Source organism: Conger conger, chromosome 8 (assembly GCF_963514075.1).
Source record: "Conger conger chromosome 8, fConCon1.1, whole genome shotgun sequence".
NCBI lineage: Eukaryota > Metazoa > Chordata > Actinopteri > Anguilliformes > Congridae > Conger > Conger conger.
The window spans coordinates 24,803,655-24,815,892 of NC_083767.1; the positions used below are offsets into that span (position 1 = coordinate 24,803,655).

The following is a 12,238-nucleotide window of genomic DNA, read 5'->3' on the forward strand; positions in this document are numbered from 1 at the left end:
AGCGAGTCCAGAATCTCTTGAATGGACTCAAAGGCTGCTAGAGGGATCTTGTACTGTCGTACAAATGTTTGTTGTGCGCCGGGATCGGTGGGTATGCGGACGGTGTGCATATCTGTGATACCACAGTCATAAGAGTCCCTGGAGAATATGTCTCGGAACTCATAGAAAAGTGTTTTGAGCTCTTGCCTTTGGGTATCTGTCTCCAATGCATCAGCTTTATCAAGCTGCTCCTGAGCTTCAGCCTCAAAACCAGAGTATGGTTCTTCTTGTGAAGGAGGGTAGGCATCATTGCTCAAGGCTGAGCTATGATCAGAGACAATAGCATGTACTACCATCTCATTGGTTCCACTTAGGTCGATGCGACAGATGGCGCTTGTGTGCATAGTTCCCCGAGGACTAATGGAAATCATCGAAGTGGGATGCGCACAAGTACACTTGTGCATCATTTTCGTCCCCGATCAGGGAGTCTGGCAACTCACCAATCACCGGAATGGTCAACTCAAAATCATGAAATGCACTGTCAATTAGATAGCCCAGAGGCTCTCGGGCTGTTATCTGAGTGACGTGGTTAGTCAGATTTTGCACTAACAAGTAAGCTGAACGATTGTTCAGTTCGAGCAGGGGTGTGCCGCAGACCGTTAAATTCAGCTGAAAGAACTGTGGTCCTGGTTGAAAGAAGGCTTGGGAGCACTGTGGTTCCTGTCCCTTTAAAACCATGAGGCGGACAGGTACACCAGCTGTTCTGGCGGGAACGGCTACGTCAAATTCGCTTGCGATTTGACATGCCTGAGGGATGGTCTGGCCTGAGCGCATATTCTCAGGTGTGCCCGTCAGTGGTCTCCTCTCTATGTTTGCCTGAGACCACAGCATCTGATTGATCCTATCAATCTGGGCCCCAAGCCGGACCAAGATGTCGGCTCCTATGTAAACAGAATGGGAGAACTTCGGCACTACGCTCATGTAGTGCCTGAATTCCTTCTTTCCAATCCGTAAGGAGAGTGTGCAAACACCAACAGCTACCATCGAGGTCTGGGGAGACCCCGCTGAAAATAACCGATGGCTCTTTTGCACAAAGGTCGGGCAGGGGTCGTTCTGACAGATTGTATCAAACAGCTCCTGCCTTATGGCAGATTTCTCTGACCACAAAGCTACGAGTGCATCCGGTATGGCTGTTTCACCCACTCGGATGCCACCGGTAATCAGAGGACTGTACAGTGTTGACTGAGTTATTTAAGGCACAGAGGAAGGTTTCATGACCATTCAGAACTTGAGCAGGTGGCCAGCGGTTCCCGGCTCTGTTCAGGGTGTCTTGGTTAGGGGGCACTTGGCCTTGTTTCTGGAGCGAGGGGGCCAACTGTGCACATAGATTTGTGGGAGCGAGGGAGTCACTCGGTGGTTCCTCAACCGCCACTCTGTCACATGACGTGTGTCCAGTGGTCTCCATATTGATGGGCTTCGGCATGACTTGCGCCCATAGCTGTCCGCGATGACAGTCAATCAGGGGGGCCAGTCTGTCCAACAGGTCCTGGCCAATTAACATCCGTTCCGTGTTAACCTTGGAGATGTACACGGGGTGTACAATTTTCATCTCCTGGAAGGTGAATTCCAGCCAGGCTTTCTGAGTGATTGGAGCCTGGTCTTGGGTATAGCTGGTGATGTTGATGTCACAGGCCTCTATCCGAAGGCGTCTCCCAGTGGACAGTGTCATTTGGGTGACCTCTGCAAAGGTGTCCGCGCACATCAGGCTAACTTCGGATCCAGTGTCCAATAAAGCGTCAAGGTACAGTCCGTATAAAGACGCTTGGCGTTCCATTTCTGGATGAGGTCGCCTAGGAACTGCAAAAATTGGTAAGTTAGGGTGATCGGTGGGGTTCTATGAGGCTGTTCATTAATTGGTGAACAAACAGCATCACCTATGGGTTCCTTACCCCACCCAATGAGAGACTCTCGCCGGTGTGGAGGAAGGCTCCCGGACTAGTCATTCTCTAGGACGCTTTTCAGCATCTTTTGGTGGGACTTTAGAGAGGGCCGCCATACCCTTTGATAGGGCGGCCAAAGTGTCCTTTATAGAAGCCAGCTCTGACTTCCACTGGACAGGAGCTTGAGGACCTGCCCCACCCTCCTGTTTTCTATATTGTTCGTTTCGGCGGGAATCACGACCCTTGTATTCCCTCTGTTCTCTGTCCCTACCCATGTAGGTCGACTGGTAGTCATTCCTTTCTCCTTGGGCATCCCTCGGTTGACGATCACCACCCCTCTTCGACTGCCTGTCCTTCCATCCCCTTGTTGCGCTGTCGCGATGTGAAGGCCGGTTTTGCTGGACACGGGAGTGAGAGGGTTTTGGAGCAGGAACTTCAGATCCCTCCAGTTCCAATGAAACCTTTGTGGGGGCCTGAACTATGAGGACCCTTTGGTCCTCTTCCCTTTTGTCATTTGAGCGGACCACTGTTTCCCATGCCATCTCTGCCATTTTTTTTGATGTCGCGCATCGACGGATCGTCCTGCCGCGTCATAAGCGTGACATGGGTTCGCACACAGGGATGTAAGTTATGCAGGAAGAGGGACTTGAAGGCCCGGTCTTCCACAAGACCTGGCGCATTCCTTCCCTGAAAGAATGCATGTCGCAACCTGTTATAGAATTCCCTTGGGTGTTCGTTGCGACGATGCTTGATTTGTATGGCGGAGATAGTTGCCGATGTCTCATCAGCAAATGGAGAGTACTCCTCCATCAGAGCTCTGCAGAGTCGAGAATAACTATCACGGGTTGAGGAAGGCTGGGACTCTATGAAAGCATGGATTGATCTGGAAGTGGTCTTCCAGGTCAGCTTAATCTTCTCTCTCTGCGTCGCACCAGGTAAGTCGGAGAGACTATGTGCTATTTCTCTGAGGTAATCCTCAACATTGTGATCCTGCTTTTCTGGGTCAAATCTCTCGATGTCTTTGGCTAGTGCATCCAGCTGTTTCAAGCGGGGACCGCCAGTGAAACGAGTGGTTTGGCGGGGTCGGTAAGTAGTTCCGTGATCGCTATCAGAGTGGCTGGACTCTTCTTCCCGCTGAGTGGTTAGGGTTTGGGAGCGAGAACCATGCACCCTACGCCTAGGGGGCGATGGTGAGTACTCCCTACGAGGTTCCCGATAGGATAACTTTGATTCCCTACCATGCGGGGAATCAGAATCGCGATACGGCATTTCTGCCTTCCTCCGAGGTGGTGAAGCAGAAACACGGCGTGGAGATGAGGTTGCAAAGCGGGTTCTGTGCTCTTGACAAGAGAGACGAGATAGGCGAGGCAGCCCTATATTCCTTCTGTCCACTCTAGGGGGCGAAGCGTGATGAGCGTGGGTGATGCTCTGTGGAGCGACCCATGGACACACGAAGAGAAGAAACTGATGCAGGTCTAGTAGGGTCTTTAGAGCGAGAATGTGGATCAGGTATGTAGCCTTCAGTCTCTTCCTCAGTGAGTGAATACAAGTCGGCCTTAGAACAATCTGTGGGAAGAGGGCTAGTAGCAGTTAGCTTAGGTTTGGGCCTATGCTTTGCACGAGTCCCAAGGTTTCCCAGTTCCGGGTGGGAAGCTGCCCAACGAGGAGGAGCCTCTGATGTGGCAAGCTCCCTAGAGCCAGTAGGCTTGGAGGCAAGGCCCTCCGGTACCCCTGTACGGGAGAATCCACTTACCTGTCTTTTGACAATGGACCCAGTAGCACTCTGGCTTTGCTCACCCTCTGTAAGCCTGGAAGTACATTCCTCTAAGGCTTCAGTGGTGAGTTTCAGGTCATGGCGCAGCTCCTCGACCTCCGAGTCAAGCTTATCATTTCTCTGGCGCAGGAGTTTATTCTCCTTATGCAGAGTGTCAAGCTCCAGACTCGTTTGTCTATGGTACAAGAGAAACAGCCTTCCAACTGTGTCTTGTACAGTGAGCCCACTCTGAGAGGGGTCTTGGATGAGCCGGACCAAGTTGTCCACTCCCGCTGCACACTCCTCAGCAGTGTGCTGCTCAAGTTCCTCCTTGTCTTCACGAGACAGTTGAATGAGTTGAGCCACAAACTCACAAATTGAAATGTTCTCCAAAGGTGGTGGGCTATCTTCCATAGCCACAGCATGTGGAGCACGGAAGCTCATTTCGAACTCTAGTTACTTATTTGTGCAAAATGTTAAATTGAATGAAACACGTGAGGTGTGGTGCGTTGCAGCAGCACCTTACAAGACAACCAAAACTACTGCGTATTGGCTAGCTACAGTAGTGTGCACAACCAAAAGCTTTCACCGGAATGCTAGCACGTGGCTTGATTATCACGACTGATTAAGGATAGCACCAGCTTGGCAACAACAGCAGAAACGTGTCCAAATCAGAAGCACTGACTAGTCACAACATCAATTCACAGGGCCGGGTTAGGCACTTAGAATCAAAACCAGCTATCAGGTTACCAACAGTGTATACCAACACAGCAACAGCACTGATAAACAACACCAGCCCAGTACCTAAGCAGGCCGGGTGAATCTTAAATGTACTTCTAAAAGAACAAAAAACGGGAAAAGAAAACCAGTGACAATTAACCAACACCCTGGAGTGATTAACGATTCAAATTGATTCAATGTGGAATTTGAAATCAGAATTTGATTAATAATCAAAAAGGGATGAGTGGCTAATTGAAGAATGAAAAAGTTAAAATTATGAATAATTGGCAAAACACTTAAAATTAAAGAATTATTATTTTTTTTAAATGGGAAATGATTAATAAATTAATCAAAACGTATAACCATTAATTATGAATCCGTTAACTTTATTTAAGCGATATGTCAATTACTAAATAATTCTCGTCACTTGGTGAATAAAGCTGCGTTAGTCTCGCGATGATGTCGGAGCTATGTCAAGTCGCAATGAACAGAGCTACCACCACAATACAATTGCGTACAAGCGCCTTTGGCCTAGTAGGCTAAGCTATTCGAACATGAATCAAGCCAACTTTTCTATTCCTCACACGGGGCGCCAGTATGTAGGTTCCGAAGGGTAATATCGTATTTTAAAGTCAGTCTCATTTAATTATTTTAATTTAGCTACGTTATTAATAACGAACTCAATAGTAATGATTTAATAAATCATTCAACAGTCATACCATTGAATCAATACTATGAATTCAACAACCACTTATATGAGTTAGAATTTTATAAGTAGCCTTATAGGTAGTTCTTAAATAGCTAGTTGGCTTGATTTAGTGTTGGAAAAACATTGACGGACAACCGGTTACAATGAAGGGTGTTTATTGAACACAAGAAACATATAAACACAGCTAAATAAGTAGGGCGTGACGGAAAAGTAACGCATTGAAGTGGGAAGAAAGATGGAGGACAAAGGAATGCGCGTACACGTATGCCCGCCTCGAGAAAGCGAGGGAAGGAGACAAAGGAAGAGGGAAAGAGCGCGTGCACGTGAGTACACGTAGCGGGCGAAGACGATGGGGGAAGGAATTGGTGGAGAATGTAGGTAGGGCCTTATAATGGTGGACCTATGGTTCTAGCGCGTAATGGCGCGTACACCTAGCTAAAATTTGGGTGGTCAGGAGACAAATGAATGAAATCACAGCAACAAGAGTACTTGCGAGAGAGAGAGAGAGAGAGAGAGAGAGAGAGAGAGAGAGAGAGAGAGAGAGAGAGAGAGAGAGAGAGAGAGAGAGAGAGAGAGAGAGAGAGAACAATGTAATTGGATGATAATGTGGATGTTGTAAACGAGAGAAACAATTTAACAAAGTTACACAAAGTTAATCTAAAGATACGATGTATATAACATTATCAAAACTAATGCCCAGATGCGCAGCCTTACTTGGGGGCGAATATCTGATGATATTCGACCAGTCTCAAATAGCTGACCGTCGTCAGCAGGCAAAGTTTCTTGCTTGGAGAATCTGTGTGCCCAGGTACCGTTGTCCCGGGGGGAGGGCGTCTCTGGCGGGACCAGGGAAATCCGTCTCTGGCCTGACCAGGGGAAGGCGTCGTCGTCTCACGCGTGGGTGGAGGAGGAAGAGAAGCCGGTCGTCTTCTAGCTCCAAAGTTGATTAAAACCGCACAATGTATGTGCGATCTCCGATAAAATATCGGGTCCTTGCAAGTATTCGGATGTGTATAATTTCAGAACTAGCAGGCCCAATGAATAGAACCGTGATCAAGGGTTCAGACACAAAGGGAGTGTTCTTAAAATTAATTAGATGGGAGTCTCTTTTGGAACGAACAGCATGGGATAGCCGTAGGTTAGAAAGAGGCCGTGAAATTCGCGCCTGAGGCTTTTGTGAGGTCCAGCAGTTGCGTATTTCCGGCTGTTACTGTATTGGCTAAATTTCCATTAAATTACAGTGAGAGGCGGCGTTGATTGCATCATCAATGGCGTGGACAAAGGCGTTTCCCTGTTTCAAAAAGTTCTTACGTTGGCCCCAACAAAACAAACGGTAGGGAAACTCAACCTTACATCCTATAGATTATGGTGGTCTTAAGACGAGGCGAGTAGAACATAGGTACTCCCATAGCACAAGGAGGACACCTACCCAGACTCCCAACTGCATTATAGCCTACCTAGGACCGGAATTGTAACGTGATAATGAAAGACGAGACATCCTGTCTCTGAGTCCACAGCAGGAATACTGGCCCTAACACACAAAACAACCTTTAATCCAATTCTCTGAAGAAGCAGGATTACTTTAAAAAGAGATGGAACCCATAAAACACATGAACCCTACTTCAACAACCGAAGGAGGATGAAGAAGGAGGCTAGAATACACAAAACAACATTACGTCTTGAATGCCCCTGACAAAACAGGATTATTTATACATTAGCAAAAAGTGCACAGGGACACAAAAACCCCTGGCCACCGAGAGACGCAGAGCTCTCCAACCGAGCAGGACAACCTCCAAACACTGCATTTAGATTAGTGAAAAGCCACACTACCAGCAAACATACATATTGACACAGATACAAAAACTCTTCAAGACTGGAATCAGTAATCAGCACAAGGGTATTGATAACCTGATAGCCAAACTGTACTTAATCATCAAATTGGCAAATATTTGACAAGTGGTACAAGTGGTACAAAGAAGGTAGTGCCCGGAAATTACTAAGAAAAAAGCAGAGAACCAAAAAAATCGAATCAATAAATAAAATCCAGTGAGCAGCAGTTCTGCAGATAGAAGCGCCTTGTTAATGAGACTTCAGCAGAGAATGGCCAGACTGGTCAAAGCTGAGAGCATGGTGACAGTAACGCAAATAACCACACATTACAACAGGTGTATGCAGAAGAGCATCTCTGAACACACAACGCATCATAAACCTAAGTGGGTAGGCTACAGCAGTAGAAGTCTAAAAAATAAGTCTAATAAATACCTAATGAAGTGCTCGGTGAGTATAGATGTAAAAGATAAGCCAACATGAAATTATGTTTTGTCAGTAAACTACATGTGGACCAGAGTTCATAACTTTTTATAACAGAGTTCAAAACACATTTTAACTTGATATTTTTTGGGACCTGTTAGAACCGGAATTCTAAATATGGGCCTGGGTGTTCGAGTCCCAGTTGTCCCATTGCCAGTCATGTCCGGAGGGCCACATTGGTAAGGTACCACCTCACTGGGGAATGACAGAGGGTACGCCAGCTAGTTGTTTTCATCGTTCTCTAGCAGCCACTCTTGGTCAGACCACGCATATGAGGATGTACAAGGAGAGCAGGGCTGCATTAAGACATTATGGGCCCAGGAGCTTCAACAATTTCCAAGGCCCCCGACCTAGGGCCTGTTCGGTCGTGCATACTGTGCACTGTTCAGTGCACTCAATACAGAGCAGTCTACTCAAATGACTGAACAGCTCCCTAAAGTCACTGCATGACTGGCATCAAAACAAGTCCCACAGTGCCAAGTCCTTAAAGTAACAAGGCACACTTTTCGAACATTCATTCATTCATTCATTCAAACATGGTTTGTATTATAGCTATGGTCCTACAGATACAGTGGCACTGTTTGTCCACTAGATTGGAGTAGTACTCCCTAGTGGACAAGCAATAAAACTGTAGGACCATAGCTATATTACAAACCATAACCTTTTAATGAAAAATAAACTATTATGGATCCATTCCTTCCACTATACCCAGAGTAGAGGATAAGGAATAGATATACAATAGTAGTAGACAATAGTAGAGTGAAATTAGGTTGATTTTGAAGTGGACTGAGAATGTTGCATTTCAGATGTTGGAATAAATTTCCATGTTATTTGAAATATTATTTTAAGCTAGGTAATGATTATTAAATACTGTAAGCTGGAAGATAACATATAATTTTTCCTTTTATTACATACACAAAAAAGTTTGTAAATGTTTTTACAAATTTACATTAGGTACATTTCATATTTATTCATATTTATATTCAAAACATTATTAAAATCAGTATCCGCTTTTTCCTCAGTGATAATGTTGTTATCGACCAACCACAGAGTAATTTTTCTGGAATAATAGCAGATGCTTCAGTTCCTATTGCAGCAGCCATACTGACATCCAGGGAATATAGTGATTAAATTTATAGCCTCAACATTGTTAATAAATCAATTATTGGCAAATGTAGTCTTGCCAGAGAGTCATCTTAGCCCTAGTTACCCTGTGCTACATTTCATCTCATAAAATAACTTATTGACATTAAAATAGTTATATGTGTTTTGTGTGTAACTACAGACTAAACCTTGTGTGAACAGCCAAGACAATTTAATCAGTTTACTGTCGACACCTATTCGTAGCGTCAGCTAACCTTCAGCTTAGGCAACTCCTCTCGTTGTCGACATTGAACTTGACAGTGGTAAGTCAGCATCTGTGGCTTCATGCTGGTACAACAGTACAACTATTGTTGCATCAGAAAAGACAACGACGGAATCGTAGAACAAAACCAGTTCTACCTGGCAGTAATTTAGCAAGTTTTAGCAAGGTAATTAACCGTTATCAGCAGCCCAAGTTTATCTGGTTGACTAAATTAAGCTAGACAGTTAGCTAGCAATATTAATAGGCTAGCTAGCTGGCCTTCAGACTGGGCTCTCCTCAATGGCAGTGGAGGTGGTGGTCACTCTGCATCTGCGGCAGCAAGGACAATGACGGACTAAGAAATGCGGTACTACCTGACAGTAATTTATCCTGATATTAAATTGGTTACATAGCCTAGGCTGTTTCTCTGGTTGACTAAATTAAGCTGAACAAGACTTGCTAGCATCAATCTCTATTAAACTTAGCTGACCTTCACTGAGGACTCCCCTCATTGACTGTAGTAGATCAATTGTTGCATCTTCAGGCGTGTGATTTTGGTGAAGGTTCATGGTTCATTTTGGAATTTTGCTCAACAGATCAGCTTTGTTTGTCTTTTAGTAGTTTGCGCTTTCGTACTTGGATATTTTGTGGCGGCCAGCAGATTCAGGGCCTAATTCCAGCGAACGTTAATATTCCGCTTGACACACATAACTTTGATGTATGTTATTTCTTTGATGTTGACATTTTGACTGAAGGGCCGGGGAGGGGCGGGAATTCCGAATTTACACAGTCCAAATTTTTCTCTCAATTGTATCTCACTCTTTTGTCTTTTTTTTTTTCCTTTCCTTTGGGCCCTTTACCACTTTGGGCCCATGGGCTCAAGCCCCAGTAAGCTCCTTCAGTAAAACGGCCCTGAAGGCGAGAATATGCTTACTGCATTATTCTCCAACATCATAGGCAGCATTCAGTTGGTGGTGCGTCTGTGGTGTGGTAAATAGCGAGAATCAGCCTCAGGTGACTTATGTGGTTATGCGTCTGCCCTCTCATCATGATGTCAGCAGGAATGTTTGCAGTACGAGTTCACTTTGGTTTGGGAAAAAACCTGGGATAAAATCAGAGATATATATATATATATATATATATAAATGAAAAACATTGAAATAACATGCTTCCATTTCTTTTGCAGCAGGCCAAAAGAAATATGTACTTTTGTGTTCTCTACTTTTTTGCTAATATGTAATATTCAATGGAATTTGTGCAGCTTGAAATGGAGGATGCGGAAGAAAACATTTTCAATGGCTACCTGAGGCGCAATATGGCAAAGATTGTGACTAAAGTCAAAGTGAGAGAGATTGTGCCACATCTTCCTAGCCTTACACAGTCAGAACGGGTAGGTGACTGATACCATTTGTTATGTTCTCTACAATTCAAATACTATTTTACACTCTGTATTGTTGCTCTCATGTACACATCTCTCTGTTTTAACTTTCTATGGTTTCTTATTGCTTATGCTATTCAAGTGTAATGTTTCTTATCATATAAAGTAATGATAGTAGTCACTTCTCTGTTATGCTCTTCAGATATTCATCAATTATGGAAAATGTTTTAAAATGTTTGTTATATGAACAGCATTTCAAAGCTTTTACAGTCATGGGTATAATTCAAATAACTAAGGTTATTGGAGAAGTGCACAGCATTCAAATAAGTATTCAACTCAATTGAGTTTCATTGATTTGACTTCTCTGTACTGTACATGAACAGTGTCACAATATCATTGGTGCATTATCTGCATATTCAAGGAGAATATTGAAGTGAAGCGAGAAAACACAGGCAACTACAACGCTATGCAGCTGCTTCTCAGCTGTCTGAGATGCAAGGATAACTGGCTGGAGGAATTCATCAGTGGCCTGCAGACATGTGAGCATAGCACCCTCGCCAGCCAAATCCAAGAAGAATTCAAGTCCCTGAAAATCCAGCTCAGTAAGTCCCTGTTTACTCCAGTTGTTCTTTCAGACTTTCTTTTCGTCTCTTTGAGTGATGCAAAAGTAAACACAAGCAATGCAATGTGAAGTATCTAGCAAAAACTTTGACATTTTAATAATTGAAAATGATTTTCCACTGCAGTACAGGGTGACATTTGAGGGACAGCCTAATCTAGGCAGTGTCTGGGTCCCACGATGCACCTAAATACGGCCTAAGATTTGACTTGATTAAGGCTATTCAGTTATTTTTTCAATCCCTTCTTCTGATATGTGCCTTTCTGCCTGCCATCCCCAGCTCCCTATCCACAACCCCCTAGCCCTAAAAAGATCACAATACAAATAAGCCTCTGGCTTTTTTATGTGTCTATCCTTTTGATTAATTTTTTTGTAGGGTATCTGTAGCCACTCTGGCTAATTGGGCCACATATTTTAAAAGAATGATTCAATAAATAATTTCAAACAATCAATTCAATCTACAGAGTTGTTTTGCTGCACAAAGACTATTTAAAAATGTGGTTTTGATAGAATTGTGCAAATCAGAATAAAACCAAATTTCATACATCATACTGTTCAGAAAATTATTTTAAGCTCTGTTGCGATAAAATATTTAACTGTACAGGTGTCTGAATACATTTGCAACCCAAATGACTGTATAAAAACCCTTATTTACAAATGAGAATTATTTGGCATTACAAGCATAAGTCTCCTCTTCTCCTATAGATGGCAGCACTCTTGCTCCTATGGCCCCTACATCTGGTGGAACCCTCCTGCCACCTCACAACCCCAGCACAATTTCAACCCCTAAAATGGATGAGGCAGCAGATTCAGCCACACCCCTTCCCCCTGAGATTTTAGCCAATCACACAGGTCCATCATCTGCTGTAGTCCAATTCCAGAGCGGCCTAGAACCTGTTGCCTCTGAGGATATTGGAGCTGTCTCCTCAAATGTCCTTGTCACCCCAAGAACTCACATCTCCTCACCTGAAGTACATCATCCAGGCCCCCAGGAGCTCCTAATGAAACCAGACAAAAAGCTGCAAAGTGCTTCTGATAACCCCAACGACAGCTCCAAGTCAACTGTTGGTCAGGCAAGCCTGTTCCTTTCCTTTTCAGAAAATATATGAGATTTGGAAAAATGTATGTGGTCTAATTGGATAGTATTGGAAAGTAAATGAAAGAAAGAAAGAAAAGCATCTTGAGTGGTGCATAAATAACTGGCATGAAAAAGCAATAAATTATGCAGTAAAAACAATAACCATAGGCAAATCATCAAGATCAAATGTAATGAATCATCAGCAGACACACTGCATGATATTTTCAAGGAAATCCACCTAAATTCCATCATTTTATTTATTAAACACACATGATGCATGATGTGCCATTAAATATTGTATCATAAAAGTTTAAGTGTAGACTTATTGAATAACATTGTGCTAGATTTGTTGTACATAGTTGAAAACTGGATCAACTATGCAGGAAGCTAGCTACTGAAGACTTGTA

At 43.8% G+C, this 12,238-nt stretch overlaps 1 protein-coding gene across 2 annotated transcripts in view; it reads left to right on the forward strand.

Annotated features, from left to right (window-relative positions):
* Nucleotides 1-12,238, forward strand: part of LOC133135408 (uncharacterized) — a 33,113-nt gene that overhangs the window by 12,186 nt on the left and 8,689 nt on the right. The window contains exons 3-5 of one of the 2 annotated variants that reach the window (XM_061252385.1): nucleotides 10,018-10,146; nucleotides 10,556-10,736; nucleotides 11,459-11,826. In XM_061252385.1, coding sequence (XP_061108369.1) covers nucleotides 10,024-10,146; nucleotides 10,556-10,736; nucleotides 11,459-11,826 — 672 coding nt within the window. In that variant the 5' untranslated portion in view covers nucleotides 10,018-10,023. Of the gene's footprint in view, nucleotides 1-10,017; nucleotides 10,147-10,517; nucleotides 10,737-11,458; nucleotides 11,827-12,238 lie in introns of those variants that run through there. The other variant, XM_061252384.1, reaches the window with a different exon arrangement.